Genomic DNA, 12330 nt, shown 5'->3' on the forward strand with positions numbered 1-12330 from the left:
TTCGGTATTTTGATGATTTTTACCACGTTTTTTCACGTATTTGTCTGAAAATTGGTATTTGTAGGTCATAATGGGTCCTAGGTTGTGCGCCGAAACATTGTATGTATAGGTCCACGCTTTGGTATAGCCTCCATTTAACGGTATCTTCTGATATTCGGTATTTTGATGATTTTTGTCACATTTTATCACGGATTTGTCTTAAAATTGTTATTTGTTGGTCATAATGGGTTCTAGCTCCGGTGGAATCTTTGCATCTTTAGGTCCAAGCTTTTGTAAAGCCCTATATAGCGGTACCTCCCGATATTCGGTATTTTGATGATTTTGCCAATTTTTCCCACGAATATGACTAAAAATTGGTATTTGTGGGTCATAATTGGTTCTAGTGTTTCCATTACCCTAAGGTGGAGGGTATTAAAAGTTCGACCCGGCCGAACTTAATATTTTTTTACTTGTTTGTTTTCATTCAATAAAATTAAAAACAAGTAAAAAAGTATCGGTCGGTTTTGCCGACAGATGTATATCTTCAGCCAATGTTCGATTATTTAAAAATATTTTGAGTTCTGTTATGATTATTATTTCGTATCGGATCTAATTAAATATGATATAAATATTGCGACGTGCTAGATTTCGACTGTTTTGTGTTAATGGAAATTGGGATGTACCAAGTCTTGAATAGAATCGGATCAATCAATTTCGCTTTTAATCAGTTTTTTGGGGTAGGTACCAGAATGAGTGGACCGATATATTCCATCTTCACATCACATTCACTTATTTCGGGTTTTATAAACGTTTTGGTTATTAAAAACTTTGACCCTTTGTGGTGAGGTAGCAGGAGGATGGAGGATCCTGTGTTGATAGAAATATTGAGATGTCACAAGTCTAAATGGAATACGATGTTAATTTCGCCTTTTATGAGCTTAATGAATATTCAAAATTTCGACCTTTTGTAGTGGAGGTACCAGAAGGGGTGGACCGCTATATTCCATTTTCACACTTGACCTAGCACTGATGTAAATATTAGGATTTGCAAAGTTGGAGCCAAATCGGATAATCGTTTTTCTTTCTGTTCAAAGAATATACATTTTTTTTAATATTTCGACCATTTGTGGGGAAGGTACCATAAGGAGTGAACCGATATATTCCATCTTAACGCCAAGTCTTGGGTTTATAAAAATATTGGGATGTGTTAAATTTGATGACAATCGGACACTTACATCACATTTTATGAGAGTTGTAATTATTCAAAATTTTTGATTTTGATTTTTTTTTTGAAAATTTCGACCGTTTTGTGGGGGGTGTGCCATAAGGAGTGAACCGATATATTCCATCTTAACACCAAGTCTTGGGTTTATAAAAATATTGGGATGTTTGAAATTTGAAGACAATCGGACTCTTACATAACATTTTATGAAAGTTGAAATTATTCAAAATTGTTGACCATTTGTGGGGGAAGTACTTAATGGAGTGGACCGATATTGTCCAGATGCACACCCGACCCAGCACTGACGCAAATATTAGGATTTGCAAGGTTGGAGCAAAATCGGATTATCGTTTCTCTTTTTGTGCAAAGAATATATATATTTTGAAAATTTCGTCCTTTTGTGTGGGAGGTACCAGAAAGAGTGGACCGATATTGCCCATCTCCGAACTCGATCTAATTTTGACAAAAATATTACGATGTACCAAGTTTCGACCAAGTCAGATACTCCCGTCGAGAGTTATCGTGCGCACCAGCCAGCCAGACAGGCAGAAAGACGGACGGACGGACGTTGCCAGATCGACTCCAAATGTTCTGAAACGGATTTGGTCCAAAGAGACATACGGTCTAAAACCATTATTTCGACTAGGCACATTTTGGCCGTATCAAATGATATATACCCCATATGGCTGAGGGTATAAAAAATTTTAAAATTTATTATTATGCAGTTTTTTTATCTCACACTGTACATCTGTCGACGAAACCGACTGATACTATTTTATTTGTTTTAATTATTTTTGTATCGCACAGGGTTATATAATTTCCAACTGTTTTTCATTAGTCCACACTGAGTACCAATAATAGAAATCATAAAAAATATATTTTTTTTGATGATTACCATTCTTATTTTTGACCTGACGCCAAACGAATTTGTACTGCATTGTTATCGTTCAGCGACAACTTTATTACTATATAATCGATCATAAATAATATTTTATATCCTATTAGGCAACAATTTATTGTTACAGGAAAACAAAAATATTGCAAAACTACAAATGAAATTTGAAAAAAAAAATTATTTTATTTTCAAAGTAAGAAATTCGTAATATTCGCATACCACAGAAAAAGGTGTTAAGTTGGTGTTCTCTAAAATTATGCTATTGTCTAAGAGGTCTAATATAGGCGAGAAATAACCAAGAGCAGAAGGGAACCAATGGTCATAATAGAACCCCCAATAGCAGCACTGCCATCACCGCCACCATCGCCATTACCACCGCCGTTGCCACCGTCATTGCCGCCACCGTTGCCATCATCCTTCTTGTTGTATGAATAGAACCAGTTCATCAATGGGTCTCGATGACTCTGCAACCACTCAAAGTTGGACTGAATGTTGGACTTAACAGCGGACTCCAAGGTACTGGTCGCATGGGCAGTCGTCTTGACCTTGTCAACCAAAGCCAAAAGTCTGGTTTCTTGTTCGGTGTTGACCACATAAGAAGCTATGCCACGCAATGCACTGTCCAAGGGATTACTACCCACACCATTATTCACCTTGCCATACTCATCCCAATGTTCATCGAGGAAATCAAGGGTGGCCATAACACCCACAGATCCACGTGAGTACACCGGATTCAGAATGCTGGTGCGTTCTTGGGTACTTAACTTGTTGTCCTTGTCGATGGAACTTTCCAAATAGATTTTCAATTGTTTCTCATTTTGCGAACAACCCAGTGCAGAGATAAGAGCACGACGGAAGGTTTGATCTTTGGACTCCATAAGTTGGTTAAACATAAATGAGAAAACATCATCGGCAGATTGTTTTAGGCCATTGCAATAGACTTGGGTTTGTAAATTGGCTTCAATGGGAGTGCCTTGTTCAAGCCAATCCCTTAACCTTTGATTGGTATCGCTTAGACAGTTCTGTGCGCCAGCCAGGCAGGCCAAGTTGATGGCAACATTGCGGGTATTTTTCTGGTAATGTTGTTCGCCGGGATTGTCATTGACACCCAACTTTTCGTATATGGGCGTGGCAATTTCGGCCACAAAGTTCTGAAAATCGCTGTATTTCTCATCACCGTTCAAATAGCGATTGTAGACATTGATAATGCCATTGACCGTGGTCCAGGGTGCATACTGATCTTCCTGGGGCAAATAGGTAAACATGTCCAAAAGAATGGAATGAGGCAAACGATTGGAGATACTGAATCGATAAGCATCGTGCATCAACTGGGCACGATTGTGTGGATGGATCTTGAAGGGACTGTTGTTCAGGCCCTCAATAATGAGTTTCCAATTTTCTTCGTCATAGTTAATGCGATAATAGCCGGTGGATTGTTTATTCAAAATAAGCCAATCTTCCTTGCCCAACTTGGCATCGACTCTCACACTTGACACATTGAGCAAATAGTGGCTGGCTTCGGTGTCACGGAAATCGGGTTTCGATTTGTGGGCATAATTGAAGGGAATGTACCAGGATTTCTGCGTTACAGTTTTCTCGTCATTGTGGAAAGATTGCTGGCTAACGGTGAACGAACCATCTTCATAGTTCCGGGTCACCGTCAACAAAGGGTAACCACCTTGCCGAGTCCAAGAGCTCATCATGTCCAAGATAGTTGCGGGAATGGGATAGTTTAATTCCTTGGCAGCATTTTGAATGCCCAAGAATAGTTTTTCCTCAACAGCGCTGCTATATTGGCTATAAGAGATAGGAAAGGGGTGGGGGTAGAGAGAGGGGGAAGATAATTTAATACATGCCTTTTGTAAGATACGTTAGAATTTTATTTTAAAAATATAGAAATTAAAAATAAACAAGCTGTAAATAGCCGTCGAAAATTTCGAAATCCGAGTCAACCAAACCAATCCTCATCAGTTCCCTTGTTTTTTGCCTGGGATATTCTCCTCAGAAGTTATTTTCAAAATAACTTCTATGACAAAAAAAAATTTTTTACCCAAGTGACGAGATCGTAAGCTCAATAGAAGAGGAACCAAAAAAATTAAATAAAACTAAAATTCTTTTGGAAAATCTTCTAAATCTTACAACCGCACTTATTCTCCCCAGAAGTTATTTACAAATTTTACAGCCGCATTTATGTGTTGTTACAGACAAAACCAACTTATATGGTCATGCTACTTCGTTCAGGTAGAACGTAGAAGCATACAAGTGGAGAAAGATGTAAATGTTTATAAAATGAGGATTGGTGGCTCTTTCCGAAATCTAGGTATTCCCTGCCTTACCCCTTGATAAACATTACCATCATTCTCCACTAATAAATTAACGTTATTTTTATAAAAACGACAATAAAGGGATTAAGCCATTTTGCAACAACAAATCCGAGATAACTTTTATGAAGGGATTACAATGAAGCCATTAGGGCTCGTGAGACCAAAAAATGTGACACAGAAATTGCGAGTGTAAATCCTGCTGCTGCCAGGGTGAGATAAAAAACTGCAACAAAGTCAAATGCCATAATTTTTAAAATTTTATAGAATGAAGGCGAAAAATGTCGGAAATAGCATCACATTTTAGAATAAGTTTAGATTTGTTCGAATTAGTCACCTTTGACACTAATTATTGCCTTTAAACGGCCAATGAAACCGTCACACGCTGCCCGAATGTTGCTCTACGGTATTTTGGCCCATTCCCGGCGAAACGCTTGCTTAAGGTGATCGACACTTTGGTATTTTTTAATGCCAACTATGCTTTCCAAAGTACTCCTGACACAATAGTCCAAAGGATTGGTATCCGAAGACTTTGCTGACCATAGTGCGCTGGAAATGAAGCGAGGAACCTCATTTCCTGTTGGAATGTCGAAGGTCTGCGGCCAAAAATTTTGCGAGCGCAATCCTTTAATACACCCTCTAGAATATTTTCGCGATAATATTCGGCATTTATTCTGATGCCACGGTCGATTAATATGAGCGGAGAACGATCATCGGCTGTTATGGCGGCCCACACTATCATCATGGGTGGCGCTTGAGTTCTGGTGGCCAACCGAAGGTGCACATTTTCAGCTGACCTCTTTGGCAAGTAAACACGATCATTTTGTTCGTTTACAAACTGCTGGACAACGAATGTTTTCTCATCGGATAAAACCAAAATTCGACAGTTCACCACTTTCGGCCAAGGGATGTAACTCTTTTGCTCTTTTGAGTCTATTTTCTTTCAGTGGCGGTGTAAGTTCTTGCACTTTTTGGAATTTCAATGGCTCATTTTTCAATATTTGCCGAATGGAATATTGCGATATGTTCAGCCACAAGCTATTTTTCGGTTTTCACGGCGACGCGGATTTCGATCAAGTCGCTTCTTTACTTTCCGAACCAATTCTGCTGGTGCTGCTGTGTTCTTTCGTCCACTTCCTTGACGTCGGGCTACGCTACCAGTATCACGGTAACGAGCGATGGTACGAGACAAATTTAAATGCTGGAGTGCTCTAACGATAGCCACTTGTGGTTTTCCAGCCAAATATATAGGAATCACACTATCACGCTGGAATTCCATCACGAATAATTTTTTTTTCTGGAAAATTTTGCCAAAATGCTTTCGTACGCTTGTAAACAATATAATGAGCTGTCGCTGGAATAATTTTAACAGCTGTCGGACGAGTGGCTTAAAAATGACAGCTATCTGAACTTCGTTGCAGTTTTTTTCATCTCCCCCTGTATTTTGTCCATCATGGTTTCGAATTTGAAGTTTTTTATAGTTTTGAATTTATTTTATATTTCTTAATATTTTTTGACCGTGTTACTGGCTTGGTCTCTTAACATCATCTATACTTACTTGGTATCCAAATAGTTGTGTAAGCCCCTTTGGAAAACTTTATCGGTCAAGGCATGATTCCACATATTCAAAACGGAACCACCTTTGCTATAGGAAACAGTATCGAAAATACGACTAATTTCTGATGGAGTTTGTACGTAATGGGTCATGGGGCGGGGAGAATTGCCTGCATCGTTCACCAAAGCCGATTGATAGGAGCTGGTGAGGAATTGTTGCCAAATACCCCATTCTGGATAGGCCTAAAACAAAAATAAACATCAACATTGACAAAAACTCTAAAAAAATATATATAAATATATCCCACTTACAGCATCTGTAGCCTTGTATTCGAAGAGGGTGGCGAAACTTTCCTTCAACCACAAATAAGTCCACCATTCAATGGCGACATAGTCACCAAACCAATAATGACAATACTCATGGGCAATGGTGCTGGCGATATTGGTCTGTGTGTTAACCGTTGACTTTTCCTTGTCGTACAACATGTACGCTTCACGATATGTGGCCAAGCCCCAATTTTCCATAGCACCGGCCGAAAAATCTGGTATGGCAGCCTGATCCGTTTTGGGTAGCATATATTTAACGTTATAATACTCAGCCAAACGTTCCAAAATCAGCATACCCGAAACCAAAGCCCATTCTTGTTCATGTTCGGTACCGGGGCGGGAATAGATACGCTGAGGAACCCCATTCAAAACACCTTCGGTATAGACAAAGTCCGAGACAATGAAGGCAATCAAATAGGGAGGTATGCTAACGGTTTTCGTGAAAACCGTTTTTCCCGAACTGTGAAAGAGAGAGAGAATAATGATATTTTTTGTGTGCAGATGAAACATTTTGAGGAGGCTCATGTAACTTACGAGGAGGCGTCTTTATCAACAGGCATGTTGGAAATGGCACTGTATGTGGGACTGTGATTAATGGTAATGGTGAAGGTGGCACGCTTGTTGGGCTCATCGTAACAGGGAAAACCATGACGGGCATCGGTACTTTCAAATTGAGTTGTGGCCAGATACCTGTGGAGTTGAATATACAAAAACATTTCAAAATCTTATTAAGGATATCAGAGAAAGGATTTTTTTTTAAATCGAAGAAGGTCAAAAATAAGAAACTGAATAAAATAAAAAAATCTAGATAAATAAAGAAATAAATAATCTATGAATACATAAATAAATGTAAATGAAAACAAGTAAGCAAAGGCTATAGTCATGCGGGGCCGACTATGTTATACCCTACAACACTACAATATGTTAGAAGCCCCCTTATGTCCAAATCCATATTGGAAGATTTCGCTTTTGAAAATAGGATTTTGACTAGGGGCATTTGCCAATATTTCTGCACTCCGTCGGGCTGTTAGTTGTTGTAGTCCATTTTACAGCTAAATATAATCCAATGGTCATCCAAAATGCTAGAATTCTTCCCTGTCCTTAACTCTCTTCACAGGCGTGTCGTTTGGCTTCAATTGTGTGATCAGGAATTTTTTCCTGTTTTTGGTTCATTTGAGCCCCTTAATATTTTGCGATCATCTCCAAAAGCAAGAAGCCGCTCTGCATCTTCAAATTTAGACTCATCCATATAATTTGCTTGTCAACAATATTGGACTATTCGTCAACGAAATCAGCATAAAAAAGCCAGAAGTTCGTATTACAGATATCGCTTGTGAGTAATGCTGGTATTTTTTCACACCAAATAAGTGGTCCATTGTACCTGCTGTCCTAAATTCTAACTTTATGCGAGATTTCGTGTACTTTGGTTTCTATTTGTGACCTTTATAACGGCTGCAAAATCAGCAAAAAAATTAGTTTTTGGTCCATTTCAACCCCCTAATATATTGCGGACATCTTTGAAAACAATAGGCCTAGCCCTTCTGAGTCCAACCTTACCCTTGTAGAAATTTTCGTGAGGATCGGCCGATTTTTGCAATACTTATATAATATCCCCAACCTGTGTTGTAAGGTGGAAAAATTTTGCAAAATATTATAAGTCAAATTGAAAAAATCGCATGCGATAAAAAAATGAAAAAAATAAAAAAATGTCACAAAATAAATCAAAATTTATATTAACATCATTATTGGCATATTTTTCTGCGATTTTTTCAGATTTTATACTTTTATGCCAAGAGGACATTCTGGACAAAATTTGTCAAAATCGGTCCAAATCGGTCTTGAGATATAAGCATTCTAGCTAACATCCCCTTCCTTTATACATACACATTGTATATATTTCGCTATATATAACCGACATATTTACTACCGGCATCTACGTTACGGTCAGAATTGACCTGTTCGTCTATTTGTGATTTCGTCGCTGTTAAAAATATTCGCGGTTTAATAGAAAATTTGAGTTTTATTTAACACAAATGTTGTGGCCTATTTCACCCACTAAATATTACCCGATGACCATCAAAATTTGAAGGCTTCTTTGCCCAGCCCTAAGCTCTAGCCCCATGCTGACGTTTGCTTCGATTGGTCTATAATTGTGGCCTGTAGAGCGACTGCAAAATCAGGAAATTTTTCAGTTTTTGGTCCATTTCAACCCCTAAATATAATGCGATCATCTCCAAAAGAAATAGGGCTCTATTCTGACCTTAACCCCACCTACATTTTAAATTTCGTGAAGATCGGGCCATACTTGCGACCTGTAGAGTAATTACAAATTAACATGGACAGACGGACGGACGGACATACATAGTTAGATCGACTCAGCTCGGCGAGATAGGAAGATCCATATATACTTTCCTATGTGGGAAACCAATATTTCGAGGTGTTACAACACAAAGTGTTGTAGGGTATATCGAATGAATAAATTAATTCGTGTTTTATTTAACTGACAAGCATCTTCAGTTTGGCCTATGATTTTACCCTAAATCGTCTTAGCAACGAACAGCGCATTGCATTTGAGAAGATGCCCGAAAATCTACTTTTTTTAACGAAAAGTTGTATTCAGTGACGAAGCTCATTTTTGGCACAATAGAATTGGCTATTTGGAAGGGAAAATCCACCGGAACCATCGGGAAAGCAACCAATGCATGCGAAACTTTTAGTCTAGTGGTCCTCCCGATATTCGGTATTTTGATGATTTTTGCCACATTTTTCAAGGAATTTGCCTAAAAATTGGTATTTGTTGGTCTGGCTCCGGTGGCTAAACATTGTATGTATACGTCCACGTTTTTGTATAGCCCTTATATATCAGTACTTCCCGATATTCGGTATGTTGGTGATTTTTGCCACATTTTTTCACGGACTTCTCTAAAATTGGTATTTGTAGTACATAATGAGTTCTAGCCCCTACGTTTTTGTATAGCCCCCATATAACGGTACCTTCAAATATTCCACATTTTATCACAGATTTGTCTAAAATTTGGAATTTGTTGATCATGACAGGTTCTAGCTTCTGTGGCGGAACGTAATATGCATTTGTCTAAAATTTGGAATTTGTTGATCATGACAGGTTCTAGCTTCTGTGGCGGAATGTAGTATGCATAGCCCCCACATAATGTTACCTCCGGATATTTATTATTCTGGTTATTTTTGCCACATTTTTCCTCGAATTTGTCTAAAAATTGGTATTTGTTGCTCGTAATAGGTTCTAGCTCCAGTGGCCGATATTCGGTATTTTTATGATTTTTGAAACATTTTTCCAGGGATTTGTCTAAAAATTGGTATTTGTTGCTCATAATAGGTTCTAGCTCCAGTGGCTTAACACTGTATGCATAGGTCCACGTTTCTGTACAGCCGCAATATTACGGTACCTCCCAATATTCGGTATTTTGATGATTTTAGCGACATTATTCACTGGAATTGTTTAAAATTTGGTATTTGAAGTTCGTAATTGATACTACAGCCTATGACAGAAAAGTTTCTGTGGAGGTCCACGTTTTGTTATAGCCCCCATGGTTCCTTCCTATATTCGGTATTTAGATGATTTTAGCTACATTATTCACCGATTTTTTTTTTTCAAGTTTCGCATTTAAATATTATAATGGCTAATGACAGAAGTTGCCTATGCAGGTCCACGTCGTCGTATAGAACCAAATATAACAGCTACATTCGGTATTTTTAAGATTTTAACAGAATGATTGTAATGGATTTTATTTTTTTGAAAATTGCCCAGTTCATTTCAAAGGGTATTCAAATTCAGCCCGGCCGAACTTACAACTTGCGGGAGTTTATGAAAAATTATCCCGCAAACATTTTTATAGAGGGTTAGTGTCAAAGCCAAGGTTATTCTTTTTTAAATTCCTCTTTGGTATTTGAAGTTCGTAATGGATACTACAGCCTATGACAGAAAAGTGTCTGTGCAGGTCCACGTTTTGTTATAGCCCCCATGGCTCCTTCCTATATTCGGTATTTAGATGATTTTAGCTACATTATTCACAGATTTTTTTTCAAGTTTCGCATTTAAATATTATAATGGCTAATGACAGAAGTTGCCTATGCAGGTCCACGTCGTCGTATAGAACCAAATATAACAGCTACATTCGGTATTTTTAAGATTTTAACAGAATTTTGTAATGGATTTTATTTTTTTGAAAATGGCCCAGTTCATTCCAAAGGGTATTCAAAGTTCAGCCCGGCCGAACTTACAGCTTGCGGGAGTTTATGCAAAATTATACCGCAAACATTTTTATAGAGGGTTAGTGTCAAAGCCAAGGTTGTTCGTTTTCAAATTCCTCTAGAAGTCACTAGTGAAAATAAATCTCTATTTCCATTACATACCCATGTCACTATTGCCAAAATACCGCGAAAATATTTCCCAAAATATTTTATAACTCTCTCTCCTGCGAATTTAACAAAATCTTCGTTAATACTTAATTTTTTGGGAAAGTCTATAGGTACAATCTATTGGTTTTTATTCGTCAAAATTGTAATTCAAATTTAAAAATCCGCCTGCGATACACAAATATGACAAAAATTGAAAAAAAAAAAAAAAAACATAACAAAAAATATTCACTTTTTTATTGTCATATTTTTAGGTGATTTTCATATATTTTATCTTTTTTGGCTAGAGGTCATTCTGAATTGAAATGAAAATTAGTCCAGCAGGTCTTGACTTATAAGCGAAATAACTAACATTCATTTGTTTTACATATATATTGTACCTATTTTCCTTTATATCCGATATCTTGCCTATCAGCATCACTGCAATAGTCGGAAGTGATCTTTTGATGTATTTGTGATTTTGCGGGCATTAAAAATAATCGCGGTTTAGCATTTTCGACAAAAGATATATACTTATATTACCCGCTAAATATTGTCCGACGCCCGTACAAAGGCTTCTTCCTAGCCCTTAACTCTAACTTTATACAAAATTCCGCGTCAATTGGTTAATAATTGACAAAGGCTTCTTCCCAGCCCTTAACTCTAACTTTATGCTAAATTCCGCGTCAATTGGTTAATAATTGACAAAGGCTTCTTCCTAGCCCTTAAGTCTAACTTTATGCTAAATTCCGCGTCAATTGGTTAATAATTGAGGTCATTAAAGAAAATTCAGGAAATTTTTTTGGTTTGGTCCATTTCAACCGCTACATATTTTGCGATCATCTCCAAAAATAACAAGTTTCTATTTTGACTCTATCCATACCTCTATTTTTAATTCCGTGAGAATCGACGGACGGACGGACATACATAGTTAGATCGACTCAGCTCGTCGAAATAGGATGATGCATATATAGCTTCCTATGTCGGGGACCAATATTTGAAGGTGTTACATAATTTTTGACCCAATCAATCTTATTATACCCCCAACACAAACTTCTAATTTTCAGTCACTTTACTCACCTCTCATTGCCATCGGCATCAGTGTATGTCGACAGGTAGAAACCACCCATATCGGTACGTAATTGACCTTCATATTCCACTGTCACTGTCCATTTACTATCCTTGGGGAAATTCTCGGGAGTCTTACGCGACAAAGTTAGGAATTCACGTTGAAGTTCATACTCAAAATCCAATTCCTCGCTAACCGCTGAGCTTGAACTTTGGATCTTGGCCGATTTGATGGTCAATTGTCGATGATGCAAAACCAAAGTGGTGGTGGCCTCAACAATGGTTACATCAATTTTAACCACACCCGTGAATTTCTTGTCACCACTATGCACATTGGTGGTCAATTCGACGTCGTAATGCAGGGGCAGGGTGTTATTGGGCAAACGATAATTCAAAACATCCGCACGAGTATCACTATCACTATCGTTTGGCATTTCCAAACTACCCGATTCACGGTACATTGGTGGCAGACCACCGCGGGCAGGTCCTGCTGCCAGCAGCAAGGCAGCTAGGACAACGAACGGAAAACCGACAAAACTATGCATGTTGTTTAACGGCCAAATTGCAACATGCCATTGATGGTGGCCCCA

At 38.0% G+C, this 12330-nt stretch overlaps 1 protein-coding gene across 1 annotated transcript; it reads right to left on the reverse strand.

Annotated features, from left to right (window-relative positions):
• Positions 1-2308: 2308 nt before the first annotated feature.
• On the reverse strand, positions 2309-12330 carry LOC101890756 (aminopeptidase N). The gene is made up of 5 exons (XM_005179398.4): positions 11753-12330; positions 6833-6988; positions 6284-6758; positions 5976-6214; positions 2309-3893 (listed from the first exon to the last, which is right to left on the reverse strand). The coding sequence occupies exons 1-5, from the start codon at positions 12283-12285 to the stop codon at positions 2372-2374; spliced, it is 2925 nt and encodes a 974-aa protein (XP_005179455.2). The 5' UTR covers positions 12286-12330; the 3' UTR covers positions 2309-2371.

The sequence above is a fragment of the Musca domestica genome, unplaced genomic scaffold (assembly GCF_030504385.1).
Source record: "Musca domestica strain aabys unplaced genomic scaffold, Musca_domestica.polishedcontigs.V.1.1 1, whole genome shotgun sequence".
NCBI lineage: Eukaryota > Metazoa > Arthropoda > Insecta > Diptera > Muscidae > Musca > Musca domestica.

Excerpts from the sequence above, each read along its gene's own strand:
- LOC101890756 (XM_005179398.4), bottom strand. The coding sequence starts at position 12,285 with ATGCATAGTTTTGTCGGTTTTCCGTTCGTTGTCCTAGCTGCCTTGCTG. Across the intron at positions 6,989-11,752 it reads GATGCCGATGGCAATGAGAG|GTATCTGGCCACAACTCAAT; the intron begins GTGAGTAAAGTG and ends TCAACTCCACAG. Across the intron at positions 6,215-6,283 it reads AATACAAGGCTACAGATGCT|GCCTATCCAGAATGGGGTAT; the intron begins GTAAGTGGGATA and ends TTTTTGTTTTAG.